A 24938-nucleotide genomic window follows, 5' to 3' on the forward strand; every position below is an offset into this window, starting at 1 on the left:
CGGCGCTGAGGTGTTCCGTGTGGGAAACCTCGGGCAGAGCTTGGAGGCAGCGCCAGGCTGGGAGAGGTCTGCGCTGTGCAAGGATGAAGGTATGCCTGTTGTCGGAGTGGGGGTATGTGTGCATGGTTTTCCTCCTACTTAACTGGTTTTCTTCTCTTTCCCCTCAAAATACGCTCAGAATGTTCTCCTCAGATGTAAAAGGGCAGATATTTTGAAGGAAATTAATTTTAATCTAATAAAGTCTGTTCCAAGGCTTAGAATTTGCAGTAAGCATAACCTTATGAATAAAGCTAAATACAGTACAATGTACTGAATTTAAAAGAAGGGAAAGTATGTGACCAAATGTTTTTTTTAAGTAAATACTAGGGCGAGGAGGTTTATATCCCCATTAGTGCAGGTATATAACTCAGAGGCCAGTAAGTGCCAGATGAAAATGGACTAAAAATACAAACAAATATAGTTGAGACAGATACTGTTTTCCGAGTTTTCGTACCCCTTCATATGTTGAAGCTGGTTAAAAATAGTTACTACAGAATGACAGCAATATAATTGATGAGCTTATGAATACAGTCAATGATCTGTATGCTTTTTAGCTAACACAAGCAATAACCTAGATAGCAAAGAATTAAGGGTTATTTTATATTAAACCCAACATAATTATACTTATTATCGGAATGGGAAGCTGTGCTTAGAATTAGGAATGTGTTGTAAAATAACTTTTAGCATTATGGTATACCATTTACAATATTTTGACATTTGTATCTGTTTCTGTTCCGCTGTACAGAAGGCTTCCTTTTAGGTAATCACACAGCAATAAACTGCAGAAGAAAATGGCAGCTCTGGACAGTTTAAAGGTAGCCTTGTAACTAACTGTTGGGTAAAATGATTAGAAACAGATAAGTCCAATTTTTCTGTGACATCATGTGATGGACACAGCATAGGATGCTGTTCTGTCTGCATGACCAAACATAGTGCCATGAGGGGCCCATGAGCTGTGGTCGTGAAAGCAGGAGGTCGGTATAGTATGAAGGCTGCCTCTGATGTCATAGGCTCTTCTCTTAATAATGGTAATTAACTTGGGCATAGTACTATGTAGGCAAGGCAATACAGCTTCCAGCTCACACTTTTTTTTTTTTTTTTTTTTTTAGTCTCTGAAATTAAGAGTGGTTTTGCCTTGGGCTGTGTTGTACGGTATATCCATCCTTAAACATGGTGCAGGTCACACCAAGTTTAAGCCAAATAGAAGCTTTGAGAATATCACTCAGGCATTTATTTTTCCATTTCACATCTCATCTTTTCAGGAGGCACATGCAATTTTGGGCAGGACCAAATTCATATATTTTCCCGTGCTTTATTCCTTATATCACTTTTTTCACTGTCATCTTGCTTTCACTGAATTTTAGCATGGTGAAATACACAGCAAATTCAGAAATTGTGTATACATAGGAACATATTACTTCTGCAGGTAGCTAAACACTGGTTAAAGCATGCGTTTGCCAAAGCTTTGCAAACTTTATGTTAAAAATTGTGGAACCATGCCAAGCATTGATGAACTTCAGCTATCATTAAAAGCTAAATTTCCATGAGATTTTTGCTAGGGCTCGCAGAACTCTTCAAGCAAATTTGAGCCCCATTGAAGTAATTTGAAGACTGATTTATTGTTCGGTTGCAAACTCCAAAAACTTTTGGGTTTCATGTTTTCAGCTTTACAATAAGTAAACTTTGAAAATTTCTAGATCTGATCCTGACATACAGCTCAGAGCAAAATCCAGAGTGAATTAGAGTAGAAATCAAAACTGATTATTCTCAGACCACGCGGATGAAACCTGCAGCTTTTTTTCCTAGAACTCTGTATTATGTGCCTTTCAAAGGACTGATAATAGTTTGCTCTTATTCTTCAAATATAGGCAAATAAGGCTTGGTAAATAGCCTTGTGAGAAAGAAATGAAAAAGAGAATGATGGACAATAGGTACAAAGACGCCATGAGACAACTAGCCCCAGAACCATACTGCGAAATGATATGAATAAAATATGTGCATGGTAAATAGTGTGACATTGAAAAATGAAACATTCAATATTACAGCCAGAGGAGAGAAAAAGCCAGCTCCCAAAATTGAGTTCTGGCAGTATGTTCAGAGACTTGAATAGGCATATGCTTGATTGTAGTCTGGGTGGAGAGAAAGATCCACAGAGCTCTATTTCAGTTCCTTCTGTATTTTCCCACAGTATGAATTATTCACATCTACTACTAATTATATACTTGCAACATTCTAAATTCCTGCATAAACTGTGGAAAAATGTTAAGACGCTTCCAAGGCTGGACCAGCTTTAACAATGAGTCCGTATATATGCTTTTGCAATTGTTTGCTGTGCGTCATATTCAAACCCAGTTATGTTCTGCAGATTTACTCTGCTGTGCTTTGATGGTGATTTACACTCCTAGGGAAGCAGTTGGGTGAAACTATGTCTCAGAAATGTGGAAGCTTAATATAAATAAATTAAACACAGGCACTTGATTTAAGTGAATCACAGCCTTTTGACATTTATAATTTCAACACATGACTGTAACCAGCTAGTCAACCTCTGTGACTCATGGTGATGCTTAAGCTATTGGCTTGGTAGAAAATGTAAAAAGGAAGGGGTAGTTTTTAGCTATTCTAGGATGCCTTCTGGCCTGCATCCACACAAGTGAGGCAGATTCAGTGATACTAACAACATATTAGGAAGCAGTCTTACTACTTATCTTTCTGAGTTAATGATGCCCTGATTAGCTTGTCTATAAACATTAGGTCAAATAAAGGTTTCTTCCAGGCTTTGAGATACAGGCAGATAGTTATTTTGTTGCTGCTAAAAATAGTACCGTGGCCTGACTATTGTCGTGAAATTATTTCAGTAGATAAGTCTGAGAGAGAGATAAATTCTTTCTGTTGCTAATGTTGCTCTTCCCTGGAGTTAGACAATGTTATGCAAGCTGCTGTGTGAAGATTTCATCCTAAGGGAACCTGTTAGGAAGTTGCATTAATGTGATCACAAGGTGCAGGTGCTGCATTCAGAATCGGCAGGTTCGAACAGGACCTTTTCAGTATGGTCTGTTGAAGGGCTCAAGCAGGAAATCTGGAGTATCACTCTGTTATTGTTGGCGATATATATTAGAGGTGTTGATACTGAAGTACCAGCAGTGCTTTGAAAGGCTAGTAATGCTGTGGGACATTTTATATCGGGCAGTATCAGTCCTGCAAGACTGATAAAAGTGGCAATTCCTGTCTTATGGCTAGGAAATCAAGATCAATCTATGCCCTGAGAGATGCTGATTTGGGTGGGTTTTTTTCTGCGTTTTTAACAAAGTGGTTAAAGATCAGTAACTATTGAAAAGTCAATTTTCACCAAGATTTTGTTGTGGAAATATATAGATATGCTTGAGACTTCTAATTTGAAGTAAAAAAAAAAAATTTAAAAAAAAATTGCTATCTCCTTGAAGTGGAACAGAAAATTTTGATTTTCAGAAACCCCATTTAGAATTTCACAATTTTTGCTGGAACTTCATCAACCTACTAATCTGTTGTTCGTAGCAAAACGTCAAATGGTAAGACTCCAGTGAAGCTGGTGTAAAGTAAGTTTTTTATTTTATCTGGTTTGCTCAAGTCCATTTCATGTAAACTGGATCTAGGAAGATCAGAGAGAAACAAAGAGTGAATAGAGTAAGAGAAACAAAGGTTAAAGCTCTTATTACCATCTTTAGTAGGTTCTTCAGCAGGTCTGTTGAAACATTGGGCAGCAGTATGATGGAATGTACAAACACTGCCACTGGAAATACTCTGAAAATTTGAGAATCATGAACATTGGAGCTAACCAGGAAAGATGCTGGTGAGCTAATCTTGGCTCTTTCCACGGAGAACTGTAGAGTGCTGGCTGTATATTGAGACTGTCTTCTCTCTTTCCATGTGTTAATATTTGCCTGACAAAGTCCTGGCCCTCAGTAATTACTGTAAGGTTCAGCTAGGAGAAAAAAACAATTTAACACTTGAACTTTGGCTGGAAGATGCTGGTGTTGTGCATTAATACTTTGATCTGGGAGCACATGAAAATGTATTAAACATGTGGGTCTTGTACTATCAGCACCACTGATCTCTTTCCAAATGTCTTTAGTGAAGACCAGAAAGATGATTTGCTCTTTGGCCACTTCTGATTGTGTGAATGCTTGGGAGCTGTGAAGAACTATTGCTGAAAAGAAGCACTAAAAGTCAAAATTATTTCACCTTCTCAGGCGCACTCAGGGACTTTGGGGAGTGAGTATTAAAATGTGCAGTTGGAAACCCTCTTAATTCTTCTGTACATAAAAGTGGTATGGTATCAGATTAGCTCCTTAGTCATGTATACACTTCAAGATAAAGGGACAGCTATTGTTTTCAACTGCAGCAACCACTGTTCACATTGAATTCAAAGTCTCTGCATAGCTGTAACAGAGATGAGAAGCTTTTTTTTTTTTAATTGAATGTCTCATTTCCTTGAAGCATTTAGGGCTTGTCAGTGTCTAAGTGAACCCAAGATGCTGACAAATATGCAAGTTATCTGTAAAGCAGTTAAAGTACAGGATATGTGTAAGTGGACACATTCTTATGATTAGGAAATAATCCTCTATTAATAATAAGCCTTCCTGTTGTAAAACTCTTTCTAAATGCAACAATATTCAGCATGGGAATTGGAGAGATTTCAGGGATGTCATTTCCTTATTCACAATCAGATTTGCTATAAACAGACTGCAAATTTTCAGTGTCATCATATAACTCAGGTAAACCTAAACTCACATCTGTACTCCAAGAACCTGAACGTTTGCTGAGGAATTATCCATGGTATATTTCTGTTTTAAGATGATGCATGCTACATTAGGCATTTTGAACAGTATCCATTAGCATAAGCCCTTCTGTCTTCAAAAATATTTTTTGTCACTGAAGTTTGTCTGGTTTAGGTCTCTATGTTTGTTTAAACTACAGATCAGTAAATGGCTGATATGTGCATTACATTTCAGGATTTCTTCATGATACGTTGTATGTATTGTTGTTCAGATCCCTGTGTGGTCTAGTCACTCTGTATATTATTTCAGTGAAATAGCTAATGACAAGATGGTTACTTAATGAAGTGCTTTCATGGCACCTTATTTAGGAGGGAGGATCATTTTCTGGCAGTTGAAGGCTAGTGTAACAATATCTAGTGTAATTTCTCCCTTGGAATCTACATATAGTGAGTCATCTGTGTAGTAAGCTTGTGTCCGGGAAGTCTGAATTAATAACCTCTGGGTCAGCCTCACAATTTTTTCATTATTTCGCATATTTTCTCCTGTTGGTTAAGCCTTTTGTTTGAGATGACACTGAATTGCAGTGGTTGGATGGCTTACGACCTGTATTTTTCAGGGAAGGCTATTGGCACTACGTGTCGTTTGTCACAGACTTGAAGCAAGCATGGAAGTAAGATACATTAAATATAGTCATTATCAATTCAAATAAGAATTAAAAATATCAAGTATTATTTTATTATGGATATTGTTTTAGCAGTGGCAATAAGCTCAGAGTCAGCATATTCAAAACTGATAAATTTTCCTGTGAAGGAGTACGTTCTATTTGTACTGATCTTTTTTTCTACAATAAATGGTTAAAGCAGATGCAGGAGTTGCCTGAAAATCATAATTAGCAACTTATATAGCTCTTGTACATTTGGTTCTTTTCTATATCTGTTTTCTATATCATGTTTTCCATTAAGAAGATAGTAGCAATTAAGAAAAAAACCCAAACCCTTATGTGTGTGTCCTTAAAAATGTCATTCGTTGTATGATGTTCTGGTAACAAAAGAAGCAGAATCTGAGATAAACATCTGGTAGGAATGAAGGGTTCTTCATGTTTTTTACCAGATGAGCATTTCAGAATCATTTGTGACTGGATGATACCGTACTCCTTCTCATGTCTTGTTGTTTTCAATTTATTCTTTACCAGAGACAGGAAGGGAGCAGTGAAATACGAAATTAGGATGTTTAGAGAGGGTAACTAAAGAGAGCTGCAAAATGGTTTTTAATTTGTTTAGATGGCTGAGAGGCCTCTTTGCATGTGATCTTTCCTGAGGAGCTGAGAGAAACGAATAAAGACTCCACGTACCCAGGCTGGACTGCCATTGCCTGCTAGTGACTTCCTCAGTTCTCAGCAGAAGCTTCAGGCAAGGCCCTTCCTAGGAATGTTTCTTGGATTCTTTAGAGTCTTTGGAAGATGTTATCTCACCCGCCTCTTTAGCTTGCACTTCTAATACTTGTAAACAACACTGGCGAGCAAGCTGGATTGTGGGGTAGATGATAGAACTACCGGTTCTCCCATCACCCAGATGAGTTTCGAACTAGAATTTTATGACTTTGATTGCCTTGATTTGCCTGACCTTTTCTGAAAGTGTTTATCCGGTTTAATTCATAACAGATAGAAGTGCCACACGATACAGCTAGAACATGGAAAATGGTAGTGTTTCTGAATATCTAGTTTCTTCAGTTGCTTTCAGAGCCTTACACTAGGCTGTGGTTTGACCATAACTCTGAAGTTGTGTAGAAGTACAATAGCAACACAGTCTACAGCTCAGTGTGTGCTAGCGAATTGTTCCATGAGTATCTAAGACTTTAATACAGTGAAGAAATAATTATACAGACTCCAGATAAGTTTCATGATGTTGCTCTGATGAGTTCAGTTTATATAATGTGTTCCTTTATTGCTGCTGTTATATTTATCATTGCTAACCTGTCCTTACTTGATGTGAAAAACGGTTAAAAGATGAAAACATAAAGAGACCGCTTTTATATTTCATAATCTTAACTCTTGGCCTGCACCAGTCACTCACTCAACTCGCACAAGCTCAGGAAGTGAATCGTGTGCAGGTGTTCATTTTACCCATGCAGATATTTTGCAATATCCATGTTCTCAACCTGTCCCTCTTTCCATCCTCCCCCCCTCCAGCCTAGATCCCAGGCCAGATATAAAGTGGTATTTAAGACAAATCTGCCTCAGCTGGTTTATGTGGATTCTGAGATCCTATATCTAGGACTCATACTTGTTGAATGAAGTAAAGAAAAGACTTTAGAAAATGACATGTAAAAGTATTTTTTTTATGTATTTTTTAAAATTCATTCATGCAATCAGCACTGTAAAGAATAAGAAGGGATACTTGCAGTTCAGCAATAATCCCATCAGAAGGCACTCTGTTCTTAGTGTGATCTACAGGTTTGAAGGGTTCTCTCATAGTGTAACTTGAAAGTTAGTGTACTCCAATATATTAGCACATAACTACAGATTGCAAAATATTCTCTTAAAATTAAGGTTTTTATTTTATCCACCCTTTGTAGAATAAGTATTCTCATAACCATTTTTGTGAGTTTTTTTCTAACACTTCAAATTTATTTTATTAATAAAAGAGATGCCATTGTGTGTCATCATTCCATTCCCCCCCACCTTCAAACTGTGTGGCTCTGGAGACATGTGTTTCTTTTATTAAATTAACTCATCATTGTGGTCTTGTTATTTCAACTGTGGGCTTAGCTAACCAAATTTCTATATTGCATGAGAGAGTCATTAATCATTTGAAGAGGATTTGTATACATTCAGTTGCTCAGCATCTCATCTCTCACTTTATTCCCAAATAAATTCAATAATGTTGCACGTGTTCTTTTGCTTTCCTTTGTGCAGTCAATAATATTAATTTAACCTCCTGTGTGTGTGCTGGGTGGTTGGGAGTAACAAAACTTGGATTGCAGTGAGCACCATGAAATTTTGTTCTGTTACAGTTCTTCAGTACTTAATTATTTTGATTATCCCCCATTGGTATGAAAAAAAATATTCTAGTAAAATACAAATTTAATGCATCATTCAGAGCCACAGTTACTGTTCAAATGTTGTCTGCTGGATGTGAACTGCCTATTACTTTCTGTTTTATGAGGGATAATTATTAATACCCAACCCAGCAAAACATTATATATATATATATATAGGTTATCTACTGTCCCTGGGCGTATCTTGTTGAGGAGGCAGTACAGATTTTGCTGTGTACAGAGCAGCGTTATATGCATGCCTTAGACTATGAAGAGCCTGGGTTAAAGTTGCTGCTCGTGGGAGACAGAGAAGATGCAGAGCTTGAGGAATGTTTTTTCTTCCTACTTGGAAGTAGGAATAAGGCACTTAGGGCATATGCTTGTAAAAAGGCACAAAGAAGTCAGATACGTCTGCACTGATAATTAAAAGCAGCCTTGAGGTTCTCATCAACCTGAATGTGTCAGATCAGCTGAACATGCATGGAACGACACTGATTTACTTTAAAACTTTTCAGCTTGTCTGTTTGTGAAATAGTTTGCTTTTCTATTTTTATAGCCCATTTTAAACTCTATAGAGAGGGTTTTTTTTAAAAAAATTTCTATATTGAACACCATTAATTGCTTACCTTGTGAGGTGGAAAACTTTCAGAAAATATTACTGCATTGATTTTAAAGCAAGTCTGTAATTTTTGTATTTTCTTTTACAAAATTGTTTTATAGATGTTGTTGATCCTTCTTGTTCAGTAGCTTAGTATGATTTACAGGGGTTTAAAGAGAAATGGAGTCCTGTGGTTCTAGTTAGTAATGAAAATGGTATTATTTATTTTTATTTTTATTAAATAATTTATAATTATTTAATGACAATATTTACAATTAAATATTGAGGCAAAGTCGTGCAGGTTTTTTTGCATCTATTAAGAGATGCCCCATAAAATTGGTTTTGGGAATATTTGAGTTGGTGGATTAGAGAGGAGAAATTAATTGATGGTTGGCTTGAGGCACACAATCTTTTCCAGAAGTGGACTGTGAAGGTAAATACAACAAACTTTAAATTGTACTTAATGAACCTTTTAAATGTGAAAAGTACCTCCACAATACTGTTAAGGTTTAAAATATGCCTAACCTTGTGCCTAGAGCATGGTGAGTAAAAGTCGGTAGTTAGTCCTGTAAAAATCAGACACTTGGTTTTTGCTTCTTTTCCAAGTTGCTGAAAATGTGATCTGCTCACTCACTTTTTCAAAAGTAGTGTTAAACCCCCACCCAGATATTTTAAAATCAAGCTGCTGTTTCTGTTATGTATCAAACTGTATTTCTATTTCTGTCTTTAGACTTTAAAAGCGAAGAATGGCTGAAAGCCTTCTCCAGTGTGTGTCTGTGCACCTTAACTGCTTAGCAAAGCTGCAGACATCTTACAGCCCTGCCACCCCAGGCATCCTGACAACTTGTCGGCACGTGTTTTGCTATAAGTATTTTACATCTGTGTTTTGGCCACACCTACATCAGTGAGATAGCACTTCTAAAAATAAATGGGGCATAGTGAGGGTTTTTAATGCTCTGAAAATAAGTAAGTCTTAACTAGATTAATATTGATGTTGTATCTTGGTTTTCCTAGTATGGAAAGGCAGGATCACCACTACTGTGGCATAGAAGTAATGGCAAACTTGATACGAAAATATTCAAAAAATGTTTCAACATCCTCAAGTGTTCAGAAGTGCTTATTAGTCTTCTCTTGTTTCCTTTGCTCTTGCACAGACCTTGTCCTTTTGGAGTGAAAAGATGCAGGCTAATTGCTGCTTCTTCCAAAGTGTGGTTTAAATAAAGTCCATCAAAACTCTCATGTTTATTAGCAAGAAAAACGAACCTCTTCTATTAGTATATTTCTGACTTGGAAGCATTAAGTGTAGAGTTCTCTACTGCATCCCTCAGAAGTGAGTTGGGAAGATGCATCCTCAGTGGACCTGCAGTGCCAAGGGAGCTCTGCCGGGGCTGCGGGCAGAGTGGGGGTGCAGGAGGGAAACACTTTAGGTGCAGCTGGGAAGGGTCTGCCCCAGCCCCAGCAGTACGTCTGTCATGCTTGCTTAGCAGTAGATGATGATAAGCCTTATCAAAGGACCATGCTGCTATACTGGTAGATTTTCCAGGTTGAAGGATTTTTGTCTTTGTTGTTATTTCACAGTAGTAGAGTGTAAGCTCATTAACTGAGATGCAGGCTTTCTGGTATTTGTTGCAATTATGTGGTTTTGAAATGCTCAGCCTTTGCAAATGCCCAGCCTCTACCATCACTGTATTCTGATTACAAGGTGATTCACATAAGTCATGAAATTCTTTAACATTGCTCTAGAAATTTTCAGTAAATTGTCTCCATGGTTTGTTGCAGCTCCAGGAGCATGATAACTGGCCCTGAACCTACTCGGCTATGAAACTGGTACCTTTTTAACATACATCCATCGGGAGGAGGGAGAAATTACTCCCTACTGGAGTAGGGGTTTGTTTTGCTTTTTGGCAGAAAGTATTCCCTGAAGTTTTTTATGTGTATGAAAATGAATACACTGAACACTTGCATTCCTAGACCCAGCAAAAACATTAGCTCTCCAGTAAGGCTTGTCATACAGGTGTCTGAAATGTCAAACTGAAAGCCTGTTATGGAAGGTTTTTCTCCTTTCTTGTGGTGTTTACTAAATATCAGGGTCACCAAAGAGGTTTTTGTTCAGCCTTCTGACCAAAAAAGAATCTTGAGGGCTTTTGCATGTAGAAATAGATATTTTTGAAGTTATTTATCTGTAAAGGAAAAGGAGGCTTCATCTGGAACTTGTAACCTAAAATGACTCTTTTTTAACTTTAGCACTTGATTTAAAATAGCCATCATAATTATTTACTACTTCCCACTTATAGTGAATCAGTAAATCCTTACAAGACCTCTGAGACCCTTATGCATTATCAATTTACATGCTGGTATAACTGATTTTATACTGTAATAAAGTATTATTTATTTATCCTATTTTAAGAATATTTTAATAGGGTAATTATACTGGGAGAGAATGGATAGTCTGGGGAAAGGTCATCTTAATTAGATTAGTTATTTTTGCAAGGATGCAAGTAACATGTCTGTACTGCTTCCATAATTAGAGAGGAACTCATAACATTTCAAAATCCCAGTGTTTTCTGAACCTGGCTGTTGCATAAAGACATGAAAAAAAGAGGGAGAAAAAGCTTTGGAAGTTCCTGTAGAGGAGCAAGAAAGAAACTATAAAGATTGTATCTTACAACAAGAGATTACAGTTTTCTTAAATTTAAAAGCTTTTTAAAATTCAGAAGAGTTTTTATTCAACGAGGCAGTTTGCTTTTATGACCTTTTATACTTGCTCACTAAACATCAGACTAAGTTCTTGAATATGAGAGCTTTAATCATATGCTTCCAAATGTAAATTCTCCTTACTGGACAACTGTCAGAAGAAAATTTTTTGAGCCTTAGAAACTGATACACATTCAGTCATCTCCCTCTTTGTTAACGCATGAATACCAGCGGAGACTGTTGTCAATGTGTTTTGTAGCAGGAAAGCCTCTATGAGTGGATAACTTTTCGTATTCTGTTTTTTACATGTTATTTCTGCCCTCTCAGAGTTGTGCCTTACTTGTCAGAGTCTTGAGAAAAGAGACTTTTCCTATTTTTTTATTTTCATTGATGATAATAGCTGTCTTTGAAACTGTCATTGATACTCGAATTACTGTTCATTTCTAGCTGTGTGTGCTATTGAATGCTAGGTTTTGCTTTCCCCTTAATTTTCCATGTTGTTTGTTACTTTTTCATTTTCTCTGTCATGCTCTAGCATTTTGAGATTTAAAACAAATTCCATAAATTTTCCTTGATTTGGTGTCTTCCAGAGATGTGCATCTTTGTCTTTCGATGAGCTGTATAGCTGCAGAGAAACACTGTGAAGATGGTTCTTGCATAGTTAAAAATTATCAGTGTAGCCCCAATACTGCTATAGTGCTGACCCATTAGGGCAAATCATTCCCATTTGTGTTCTTACACCTTCCTAGTCTTCATAGCTCTCTGAATGGGATTTTTTTTATTTTTTTATACTGTATTGGTAAAAATAATTTCTGTACTATAGAAAAAAAAAATCATACTAGAATTGTGGCTTGCGTTGTTTCATACCACTAAAACAAAATACTTCATTTTAAAATAAGATGAAACAAATATGTGTTTACTCTCATATGCCAAGTACTCTTGAAGTTGCAAAGGCAATTTGCATTAGAATGTATCTTTTAAATGAAACAGTAAATATTTATATTTAAATAAATAGGCTGTTTACAGTGTTAACAAATATTTGATAAATAATTTAAGCATCACAGGCTATCTGTTTAAAGTAAGATAAATGTAAATGGAAATACAGAATGTCATTCATCTACCACAGTTTGTACAATACTGCAATTATGCAAGACATGTGCAGTACTTCTGAGTATTATATCTAGATTACTGATGTCTTGTTTCAGCAGAGTACTGATTGTAATCAAGGTGCTTGTTTAGTTGAGACGTTATGCCAAAATGAGTGGCTAAACTGAAACAGAGAGCTTCAAAATTTCCTTCTTGCCTTGCAGATCAGTTCTCCCCTGCAGCCTGCCCCTGTGTTCTCATTGCGTGCCACAAACCTTGCACTTCCCCGTAACCGTTCTGGGATACCTTTTGGATGAATGAATGAATGAATAAATTTTTTTCATCATTAACAAATGGCTGCGGCAGCCATCCTAAGAGGCCTTACAGCACATGCTTTTGTATTGTGGCTGAGGCTATCTTACAGTTTTCAAACAAAGCTTGCCTTTGCTAGTCAGCCTGAATGAACCTCCTGATCAATCTCTTAACAGCCCCATAATTCTCTCTGCTACGATTATACCAGTATGTTAGAGCAGCCCAGGGTTCTGCTGACTATTAGCAATATGATTCTTTGTGATTTCTCAGATATGATCAGCTCCTTGCTGAGGCAGAATGGTCCAGTGCTTGTTCAATTGAGAACTACTGATCAGTTTATAGCGGCTTGCATTGGGAAGGCTTTCTTCACAAGGGTAAAATATTAGTATCACATGAAAGCTGAGATTCCTATTTGTCCCCAATTTTTATGGCTTTGCTCTAAGTCTTTTTCATTACGATACAATGAGGGCTTTCAAAATGGTTGATCAAACACTCAGAATGATGCAGATGCTGCAAAGCAATGTACAAACAAAAAACCCCAGTATGTTTACTTAAACAAATTTAAATGCGCAAAAGTATCAAAGTTCATGTTTAGATCTTGAGATGTATATAACAGATTACACAAATGGGATTTCCTTTGAATGTTTTTTTTCCACTTTTTTGCTCACCATGCAAGTCTATATTTAAGGTTAGTGTAAACTTACTCATTAACCAAGCCACAGTAAAGCCTGGCTATGCTCCCACCCTGGGTAATTATTTTGTTATTTATTAGACTAATAACTTTTTGGCATGTTAAATTGTGTGCATTCAGAACTCACCTAGTTAAGGTTACAACAAAGATTGACCTCCATTGACAAGATTAAATTGAAGTCATTTTCTCTTAGAGCTTAGCAGGTGGAGTATTTGTGTTGTCAGCAAACAGGACTTTATCCTCTTTCCCTTGGGCATTATCTCAAATGCAGTGTCAGAATGTCAGATGGATTTATTTTAATATTTTTTTCTCCAATTTTTATTTTTAATATTTCTTCTATCACCTTTCAGCTGTCACACTCAATGATTTCCTTGGAAGGAAATTGCCACAAAGAAGCCACTGTATAACAGCTCTGCTTAAATGCTGATCTTTTTCAGTAGTATTTTTGAGCTGTATATTTTACCTGATGTTTAATCCTTAGAATTTGCAGGACTGTCTTAAATATGTTATTTTTGTAGGCTTTTCATTTTCAAAAAAAAAAAAAAAAAAAGACCCAAAAAACAAATCCAACAAACCAACCCACTCCCCCACGCCCCAACCCTAACTGAAACAGAAAAAAACCCTTAGGAAATTATTAATTATCTGTAATACCATAAGGACTACTCTATGCTCCAATTTGTTTTAACACCCCCAACCCCCCATATTATTGTGTATATGCTTGTAGAATTGAAAAGAGAAAATACAGACTCAGACCAACAAATCAGTGAATACTAAATCAACCAAAGAAACATTCAGTCCTAAATACCATTAATTGTGAAATGAATGGTTTAATTTATTTAGAATATAGGAGATTTTAATACTTGGCTAGCCTTGCCACTCACAGAACATGATGGAGGAGAATGTGTACTAATTAACTCTTTGGAAAAGGAAATAAACCACTGAATGAAAGGAAATGAAATTATTTTAGAGGTTATTTCAATGTATATTCTGACATGCTTATTTGAACTTTTTCCATTTTTCCTACCATGTCTAAAATATTACAAAACCCATGGGCCAGGTAAATTTATGCCCTTGAAATCATTAAGTCTGTATGTGAATTACTGTAGAAATTATTCTGGTTTGTAACTTAAACTCAGTTAAAAAAGATCAGTATGTTGCTACATATTGTAGTGCAGAATCTCTAACCCCCAAAGGTGTTCACCTTTGACATAAAGTCTAATATTTAAGTACAACTTCTGTGTTAAAATTTGGAGTTAGGTGTTGTGAATACTTTCAACACTGGTCTTTAATAAGAAAACAAAAAAAACCAGCCCCCTTTGGTTTCTCTGTGACCATCCTGAGAAGACTTACAAAGCCAAGAAACATCATGGAAACAACACAATGGCTTATCTGTAGCTCTGGCAGTTGTGGAGGCAATGCCATGTTCAACAGACTGAAAGGAAAACAAACCCATGTCTTTAAGGACAAGAATACAAGTGGTTTGGAAATGAGATGAAACAGTCATACTCACTCTGCTGGAACATAGCTGGCCAGGGGGAGTGAAGAGAGAGGTGGCTGGTGAGAAAGAAGCATGAAATATATAATCTTATTTATCACTGTACTGCCAGGGGGTGTAATATCAGCCTTTCTTCCACACTTAGATACTATCTAATACATCATGGAAAACCTACACAGATTACTTTTTCCTTGCTTGGAATTGGAATAGAATTGCAGTTTACAACAGTCATTAGTGCATGGCTTAATGTTGGAAGGAGTATTCAATTTCTTTCTAAGGTGGGGAAATATGAGTTGGCCTTTCAAGTCTTCTGCCAGCTGTCTCTGGCTTTTACTGAAAGGGTAAACTGAAAAAGCTGCTGTCTCATGTGGGTGGCAGGCATGCAGTGCAGTTAATGATCCATGATAAACCTGGATAATAAACAGAGTAGGAGAAGATTTCTCCCAAATAGAATGAGAACTTATATTTCTTGGAAATTATCATGTTTCTCCATCCTTTTGGTTTTGGTATGAGAAGAATCAAATCTAGAACAGTCACAATCACCCAAATGGTATAGAGAAGGGTAACATCTATGGGGGTGTTCAATAATTATACTAATTTTTGGAATTGCTTAATGAAACTACAGCTTAACACAAATGATCTCTCTACGCTTTTTGGTTTGGTCCCCCCCATCCCGTCCCCACACCCCCCCCACGTGGCTCCTGGAGGCAGTGGAGGGAAAAAATAAAGACTATTTTGTTTTTTTCCAAAACTTTAGGATTCATTATCTATATATACTCATGAGATGTATGCAGCAGATTATTTGCCTGATCTCAGTATAAACCAATTAAAGTAAAATAACTTTAAGGTCAAATGTTTAATCACATCAATTAATTCCTGTTAAATTGATTTTCAAATACTGATGTGTTTCAATCTTTCTTATATGTGATTAATAGTATGTGGAACAATGAATTTGAGTATTTCTGTCATACACAGAAGGTCCTCAAAATCTAGCTCATATACAGGGACTTCTATTGCATTCTACTTTCATCTAAAATCCTGTTTTAGCTTTGTAAATGGTATAATATATTTATCCTCTTACAGGCTGTACAGGTACATATATGATATGTGAATGCTTAGATTCATGTCTAATTATTATATTGATTTATTCTCAAATGGATAGTTAGGGCAGAGACTCATATTTAAATCAGAGTCTTCAAAGACACTAAACGTTTTAGTCTCTTTCAATTAAGAAACTCATCACAAAATTTTGCCAAGGGTTAAGGTTATTTAAGAGGTTCAAAAGTAGTCTTCACTGTTTGTTGCCTTCAAAGCTTGATAGGATATCTGGTTAAACTAGGTCATAAAGAAATCAATAATTTTATCTAAATTGCTTTTGCTTATCTTGTTATAGTTCTATACAAAATAGGCCGAATACTCTTTAGGAATCTGTACAGGCAGACAATAATTTCTTGTTCAAAATAAGTCACGGCTAAGTTTAGATGTCCTTATTAAAGTATCCATATTTTTACAATAGCTACTATGATGTGCATTTGTAAAATTCAGCAGAAAGAAAATATTTTTCTTTAGAAAATGTCAGTCAGTACACATTTGGTAAGCAACAACAGCTGTAGTTAATATTGTTATGAAGTAAAAACGCCTTTAGTTTGTCAAGACCTAAGTTCAGCACTGATAGCAGTACTTAAACTGATGGAAATAAGCTAAACAGGGAGATCATCATTAAATATTATCCATGGAATTATTTAATTCTAGACAGCTTTGTATTAAGAACAGTGCATACGTTGCTTTTGTTCCAGGTGTTTGCTGAGCTGCCCTTATCGTTTTCAGGGCAGCCAGAGATCTGAGGTAATATGTGGTTTTCTTGATGTATTGATAAATCTGGTTTTAGAAATGTGCCTGCACTAGCAGTATAGAGGGAATCTGAGAGATGACAAAAATATCTTGTTCTTCTATTCTAGATGGAGATACGTGTAAATGTTAATCAATGGATTGATAGATATGTTAAAATATTCAAACGTCACATTTTTATGCTGAATGTGAATTCTGAATACTGAATGTGGGTTTCTGTTGCAGTATGAATACTTCAATGCTGTGCTCATAAATGAACGAGATGAAGACGGAAACTATTTGGAGCTGGGAAAGGAGTTCATTCTGGTGCCAAATGACCACTTCAACAACTTGCCAGTGAACATCAGTCTGAGTGATGTCCAAGTACCAACCAATATGTACAATAAGGGTAAGCTGTTTTATTTCATCATTCTACTGGGGCCAAACATAAGAACTTTAAAATGCACCTGTTGGTTACCTATATGTTGTATGTGTTTTCCAGTTTGCAATTTAACTGAAAAGAAGCATGGAAGAATGCTTAAAGTATGATAGTTCTGTAATACCTTTTGTTCTGTGGCAATTCAGCAATTTAATTTGGTCAATGAATTGCATATTAGACTTGCATGAATTCTGCCATACAATATGGCAGATTATGTTTATTCTTACGATTTATTTTCTGGAATCTCCAGATCAGCTGAACAGATCTTACATTGTCTTACATCACTTACAACTTACATTCTGTCTTTGCTGAGAGCTAGAAATGTCTTTGAAAGATACAGGGTAGATGGGAGAGGAATGTTTTATTAGATTTATTCTCTCAGGCTTCTGGGAATAATTCTAGCTGTATATGACTGTATACACAGCTGCTGTGAGTTTCCAGACAATATTTAGGGGGAATAAACTACATTAAAATTTCTACTCCCCTGACTATTTGTCATAGGTGCTGGATAGCACATGGCATTAATAGCTGTGTTAGATATTAGGAGTGATGGACTTAGGTCTGAAAATTTGCAATATAAACTGAACTCAGGTACCAGTTTACTAATTTTCCCTTTGCCACATCCATTTGATCAGACAGCAGAAGTTTGTAGTTTTACTGTGCTTAAGCAGCAGCCATCTATTTCTTTTTCCCAAACCAGTAATAAAACAAAATTTAAGAAGGAAAGCGCCAAAGTTTCTGAAAAATGTCTACAGTATATTTGTCATTGGTCTGTAGAGAGCTGCCTAATCTTGTTATCTGGCTCCTCTTCCTTGTTTTAACTGTAATAAAGACAGCTAAAAATACGTTAAATATTTTCCTCGTGATACATTCCAGGCTAGCAATTGTCGTAATTCATGCAAAGATACTGTATAATCACAAACGGAACGAGAATTAATTTGGATTGGTTGGACTGGTAAGAGAAGCAATTGATATGACAGCTTCTCTTCAAAGTTATGATTCAGACTGAGAATTTTGAGAAGCCGAAAATTGTACAGTGCTGTCTTAAATTAGGGATAACAAAGTAACAAAGCTTCTTAGAGAGTATTTGAAAGGTTGTGAAATGTTTAATATGGGATATTTTGAAGAGATTTGGAAAATGCTTAAAGCTTCTATAAGCTACCAAACCATTTTTTTGTGCAAGTGCTAATATTTATTTAACTGAGCCTGACTATAAATTCATTCATTCCAGAACTGCTAAGGAGGAAAAATAAGGAGGGAAAAAAAAAAAAAAAAAGTCAGGCAATCCTGTTTTTCTGGAGAAGCAAACTAACCTGAGTAGTTAGGAGAGCTGGAAAACTAAAGGAGCTTCAGCTGCATGATATGTAGTACTGCTGTGTATAGAATACATTTTTCTATGCTGATTAATTACAGGTAAAGCCAAAGTCAAAGGGCTTGTTGCGTCTCCTTTTGGCCTCTAATACAGGCACTGCCTGTAGAGATGGGGGAGATAGAGCTCTGTCATGATTCCTGTTTCTACTTTGTCTAATTCAAACCAGCCAAAATCATCACTTCATGCAGCTGCACAAAAACATTTTTTTTTTATCATTTAAATGTCTTCCAACTGCCAAAATCTGGTTTGTTGCTGACATTTTTGTTACACATGGATATGATAGTCTCGGCTTGGAGACTGACAATGTCTGGAAATGTTACTCTTACCAAGAAGAGGCATGTATACTTCTATTTTTTTGTTGCCTGTTTCTTCAGTTCTGTAATGCAGAGGGGTGATAAGTTAATTAAATCCTAGCCTGAGGGTAGAGGCAGTAGATATTGATAGGTTTACAACTAACTGTCTTCACACCATATCTCTAGAAAATGCCTGTTGTTCGTTTCCAGGTTATGTTTTATTTTATTGAATTATTAGGCAAAACCACAGCCCAAACTCAGTTGAAAACAGGCAAGTGTGGTCGTTCAATATTTAAACACAGGACTCTCAAGTCAGCATAGAAAAAGGAACTTTTTATTTGTAAGCTTATTCTAAGGTTTTTCCTTCATTTTGGTTTTTTTGTAGTTGTAGAGATATTGATAATTTGCAATGGGTTCAGAGGAGAGTCACAGCACTTGTCAAAGGGTCGAAAAATATGCCCTAGACTGAAATATGCCTTAGACTGAAATACTGCAGGAGCTCAGTCCATTTAGTTTATTAAAGACATGATTAAAGGATTAATTAGTTGATGTCTAGTTAACTGCTAATACTAGGCTCTATAATCTGGTTATGAAAGGTTTAAAAACATCCAGCGCCTAAAACTGGGTTCCATTATTTTGCATATTGCACAAATAGAGGCTCAGATAAAGCATGGTTTGTTGTTTTTTGGTGTTGTGTTTTTTTTTTTTGTTTTTTTTTCTGGTGGTTTTTTTTGGTCATTAAGGGTTTTTTGGTTTGTTTATCAATGAAGGTAGTTAATGGTCTATTAGAAGGGTGTTGTCCTGTGTTTTTCCCCCCCGGCCCCTAATCCAGAGCACGTTGTGTTGGTTGTGTGTGTTTGGTGTTTTGTGGGTTTTTTTGTTTTTGTTTTAACGTAGTCTAGAACTAGTTTTTGGGAAAACCTTTGGCCTGGTCAGCTTGCATATGATCATAGTGATCCCTCCCAGCTGTGGAACTGCTAAAGTCAATGAAATTGGCTTAAAAATCACGCGACACAAATGCACTGCCGTTCTTCATGTATCTTCTGGCTCTTTCAGCCTCTGTGTAGAAGAGCTTAAAAATGATGATGATCACAACAGGACTAAATACTTTCCATTTTAAGGAAACCATCCAGTTTAGAACCTGGAAATAAAAAGCAAAAGCAAATTTTGTGGCATTTATGATGAAATAAAGAAAGATGAAACACCATAAATATAAAAACTATATTAAAATTTAACATTGAATATTTTTGTAAAGGAAAAAGGAAGAGACCCAATAAAAAAGGCTGCCAATCTAATTTATAAACATACATGTAACTCTAGTGCTACCTTTGAGTACAGATTGCATGCATCTACTATAAATGTAGAAGGAAGAGTGCAAATTAGTAAATTTAATAAAGAATCACAGTTCAAAATTTACAGTATTCTTGATCAGCATTTTAAAATATAAAGAGCTGGTCTGGTTATTGATGTGCTTTTATACTTTTCATTCCCATCTACTGCAAAACCCTTGTCCCCTAGTTTCTCCATATCTTACAGTGCTCATCAATTAATATTAAAAATAGAAGAGTTACTGATCTTTGGACAATAAAGCCTATGGGGCTCAGAAAACAGTATTTTGTCATTCTGATAATGTTCACATACTGAAGGAATTTAAATAAAATTATGGGATGATTGTGCTTTACAGATAAGTGTGCTTATCTGTCTGTCAATACAGAGAGACCTCTGCCAGCTCTAGGCCATTTCACAGCAAGGCTGGGGGTCCATTTAAACTGCAGAACATTCTGATGGAATTGGCCTCCTTAATTTTTCCTGAAAATGACTGCTTATGATGTTTTGCTTTTGAAATGTTTGAGTACACATCGGGATTCTAAATCTGTCAGTGCATTCTGTTTCTTCTCCTTAAGCACAAAGTATTTTCATTGCCTACAGCTACAGGATTTGCAAGGCAGTATCCTTTTAAACAATGAATAAATAACTATGATTAAGTAAGAATTTCTGTGGTAACTGTCTTAGCAAGTAGTAGCTCTTTCTTCTATCCACAAATTTGGTAACTGGCAATTATCAACTGTCTACAGATTTCTGACAGAAAATAGGGGAAAGGGTCTTAGTAAATTAATCATATGGGTATATTCACAGATGAAAAAAGAAGGGAACAAGAAGGTTACTTTTTTTTTTCCATATTAAAAGGAAAGTGTAGTTTTGGAAAGTACAGAATCAATCTGAATGCAGTTTGGACAATGCAGTACCAAGGCAGAAGTCCAGGTATGAGAACAAGCCTGTGTAAGGCACTGTTTAATTCGGTTGCTGTTGTTTTTTTTTTTAGTAAAGCTCATTTACATGGATTATATATCAGCACCAAAGTCAGTTTTCATATCTCTTTTTCTCTCTCTCTCCTATTCAGAATGTGAGTGATTTGGGACTCACTACTCTGAAACACGTCTTGCATATTCTTCTGTAGGTATACTTTCCAAAGATACTCAGATATTTCTTTCTACACATCAATTGATACATTTTAAACAGCTATTGTGGAAGAGATTGATAATAATGAAAAATGAGTCATGATTAACATAGTTTCAACATTTGCTTTATTACTTTCTGAGATGCTGGTAGTATATTTAGAAGAGCCTAGGAATGTGACATATAATTAAAAAAAAGGCATTGGAATGTGGGCTAGGCTTTCTGGCAACCATCCATAGAGAACATGGTTTCTGGCAGTAGGATTGCCACTGGGAAAAAGCAGGATTCTATAATGGATTTATGTACACTAGAAGATGATAAAAGAAGTCTTCAGAACATTCAAATCTGATCTTGCAGATGCTGACAGCTGATGAAAGTAAAAAAGAGAGTAGCATTTTACCTTTTGTTAATATAAGACTACCTACAGTCTGACTTAAAATTCTACATTATTTGTCCAAAGTACATGAGCTGAAGAAGCTGTTCCAGTTTTATTTTTCTAAGTCTGTGTCACCTCATATTTATCTGTAGTTGTGGACAGTGATAACGTGTTTTCTGCTATTGAGTTTACACTCAGCATTTTTTCAAGTACTTGGAAGAGGCTTGTGAATACTTGGCTAAATGTGGATTTCACAGGAATGTAGATAAAAACCAAAGCCAGGGTGAGGGTGAATGTGTCTTGGTGACATACACTTGGAAAACTCTAAAATACGATACCTGTTGAAAAGTGAAGCATAGCATAGTACAGTACCAGAAGTGACACACAGCAGGATCTCATCTGCTTACGTTAGTGTTGCATAAAATCTAGGAAATTCAAGAGGATGTTGTAAATACATCATCTCAGTATCAACTGAAAACAAGTCCTGTTTTTGAGCTTTTGCAGTCAGTCTTTGTTTATATGATAAGGTAAACTTTACATTTTTAGTTTGCAGAAAGAGGAAAAGCCCAGGTTGTCTGATTTTAATATTACAGAAACTTCTAGATGCAAACACTTCTCCTTGCCTTTTAAACTGTCTTTCTATTGTACCTTTCTGTTTTTTTTTTTTTTTATTAGATCCTCCAGATTGTGGGCTTTTGTATTTTGCAAATTTTACTCTCTCTTTCTTCCAGTGTTCTTAGTCATTAAAGGTGTTAGATTTATTCACTAACTGACATACTTGACAGACTAATTTAAATGGCACTAAATTCTCCTTTATCAAGTACTGGTGCAAACTAGAGGGTTAGACTACTTGAAGTCAACAACGTTATTGTTGCAAAATCAGTATTAGGCTGCAGTTGCCTCTTCCATCCCTAGGAAAGCAAGCAGGCAGCTACTTGGATACATCACAGCAGGTACTTACTGATCTGGAAGGCTTCTTAATCCTTTTCCATTTCTGGAGAATTATTCAGTGTGGAATATTTCTGGGACTTGAACTTGCACAACATTTCCAGAATAACTGTAAAGTGTAAGGATTCATAGTGATTTGTGGGGACAGTTGATGCACTACATGTTTTCTCAAAAAGTGTCAAGTCTTTTCTTTAACTACCCTTTGCTGTTACCAAAACTGAAGTAGTTAGAATTTTGGATTTTAAGAAATTACATATCTACAGGCTCTGGTTGAGAATTAAGGATAGGTAGTAGGATTCTTAGATACATACCTCTATAATTTGATTGCCTTGCATAATTGTGTTTTTTACATTGGTAAACAATATCTCACTCAGACCTCTAGAAACGAATACAATGAAAAATGAAGTGATGCAGGCCTTTTGCAGTAGAAACAATAACGAAACTAAATAGGTTCTAATCACAGCTGGATGCAAGAAAACAGTCTTTACTGAATCTCTGTTTAGAGTAAATGTGCTAAGTGTAATCATTTTTTCACTGTAAGAAATTTAGAGCTAAAGAGACACTCCTGCGCCTGAGAGCTTTTTCAAGTATAAAACCATTATTTATTTCTAAAGACTTTGTCTCATAATCTTCATTGTAGCTCTGCCTCCATTTTGGTCTGGACTAAAATATTACACACAAAGAAAACCTTTCTAAATGTGCCTAAAGAAATAAAAATGCCTTTTATAATGAGGTCAGTTTTACTTTCTTAGTTGGGTACCTGCTGCCTCCATTTCCTATCTTGACATTCCCAGGAAGGCCCAAAGAATGCATGTGGTTATGCAGGAGTACTTTTATGCTAAATCTTACGTGAACTTGCATCATTCTGTCCTCACACTATTTAATCTGTTCCCATTTAGGCCTGTACCAACACCTTGACAACTGCACATTGTGTTCCTTTTCTCATTGCAGTTTTTTCCCCTGCTTACTGAAAAACACTTTCTCCTGGTCTCAATCCTGAACTTAGATCTCCATTTTCCATACGAGCTAGTAGTTCTTGCTTGATCTCCTTTGTGCTTATGATTATGACAAGGTTTTCTGTACCTTTGCTAAGAAATTACTGTGCTCTGCCACTTATGCTTGCTGGGCATTATTGTCCCATTCAAACCAGCTGTCATAAGCTGTTCTGTAAGCTTTTCCTGAAACTGGTTTGGTAAAAGGAGCTGGATCAGCATTTTTCCTAGCAGAGTGCTTGAAAATAGAATAATTTTGACAGAACTAGGGTGAGGGTGACTGTATGTGAATCTGTCTGCCACCTCTGAGCAGTAGTCTCTGAGGTGGTGGAGGGGGTAGGCATGTGCCAATAGAGGTAGATTGGGAAAGGAGAATAATCTCTTTACTAGGATTAGATCAGATGCAGCTTGAGCAACATGTCTGGTTTTGCCCTCCCCTCCTCCTCCCCCACCCCCCCCCAAAAAAAAAAAAAAAAAAAAAAAAAAGAAAAAAGAGAGGAAAAATAATTTCTTTTGGCAATAGAAAGGAAGTAGGCTTACATAAGTTGACTTAAACTAATGGGAGTTTTTTCCTTTGTTGTCATTTCTAGCTTACTGTATTTATAATCTTGTTTTACTTGCCGAGTTCTATAATGGAGGAATATTTCCTGGAGGATAAACCTTCAGCCTGCTAACACAGCTGACAGTGGAATTAAGTGCATTCTACAGCTTTGCAAGACTTAGTTATCTATTGAGTTTTTTGTATTTATTAAGAAGTCATTAAGCAAAGAGTCCAAACTTGCTGCCAGCAAAACCAACAGATTTTCAATTTCGAAATGCTCGTAATTATTTTAGATGTATTTTTATTTTCATCACTAGTGAATGTCAGAGGAAAAGACATATAGGCACATCTATGCTACATGGTAGAGACTTGAGCAGCCTGTTCTTACCCCAAAGGATGTTGACATATATGCACGATTTGCCGGGAGTATTGCATGGAAATGTGGATGCAAGATAGTTTTGTGACCGTGGTTCTGCAACTGAATAATTAAGTCCTCGATCAGAAGAATTTTAATTATTAAGGTGCAGCACAAGGTTAATGTCTCTGTTTTGCTTCCCATCCAGAGATAGCTAGGGTGCCACTTTGCGCTGTCTTCCATTTGTACGACATGATGTACAGCTTTTGAGACATGATATTTTTGTATGCCAGTATTTTAGTGCTTGCTTGTTTTCCCATGGTGTGTTTCCAGTGGGATTCCACTGCATAGCCTGAGGCACGGTTTCTCACTTTAAACTCTGTGACTATTGAAGAGTTTTAGACCTGGCTTGGCAATCTGGTGCTCTGCAGCTCAGCACAAAGTGCATGCCTCCTCCCCACAGTTATGTTCCATTGATTTCCATGGTCTTAAAATTTGATGCTGGCTGAACTGTTGTGCTCTGTGTGGGGAGATCGAAACCTATGCTTCAAAGTTCTGTGGAACTGACATGCACACCTTTTAGCTTGGGCTTTTTGCACTTTGCTCCTAGTAAAGTCCTGGGGTGAATATCAC

General features: G+C 36.3%; 1 protein-coding gene across 1 annotated transcript in view; it reads left to right on the plus strand.

Annotated features, from left to right (window-relative positions):
- The window catches only part of CACNA2D3 (calcium voltage-gated channel auxiliary subunit alpha2delta 3), a 492915-nt gene that overhangs the window by 162635 nt on the left and 305342 nt on the right, over positions 1-24938 (plus strand). Inside the window, exon 5 of the mRNA XM_080385033.1 lies at positions 16779-16941. Within this exon, the coding sequence (XP_080241159.1) occupies positions 16779-16941 (163 nt within the window). The remainder of the gene's footprint in view (positions 1-16778; positions 16942-24938) is intronic.

This window comes from Falco punctatus, assembly GCF_963210335.1.
Source record: "Falco punctatus genome assembly, chromosome: 4".
Taxonomy (NCBI): domain Eukaryota; kingdom Metazoa; phylum Chordata; class Aves; order Falconiformes; family Falconidae; genus Falco; species Falco punctatus.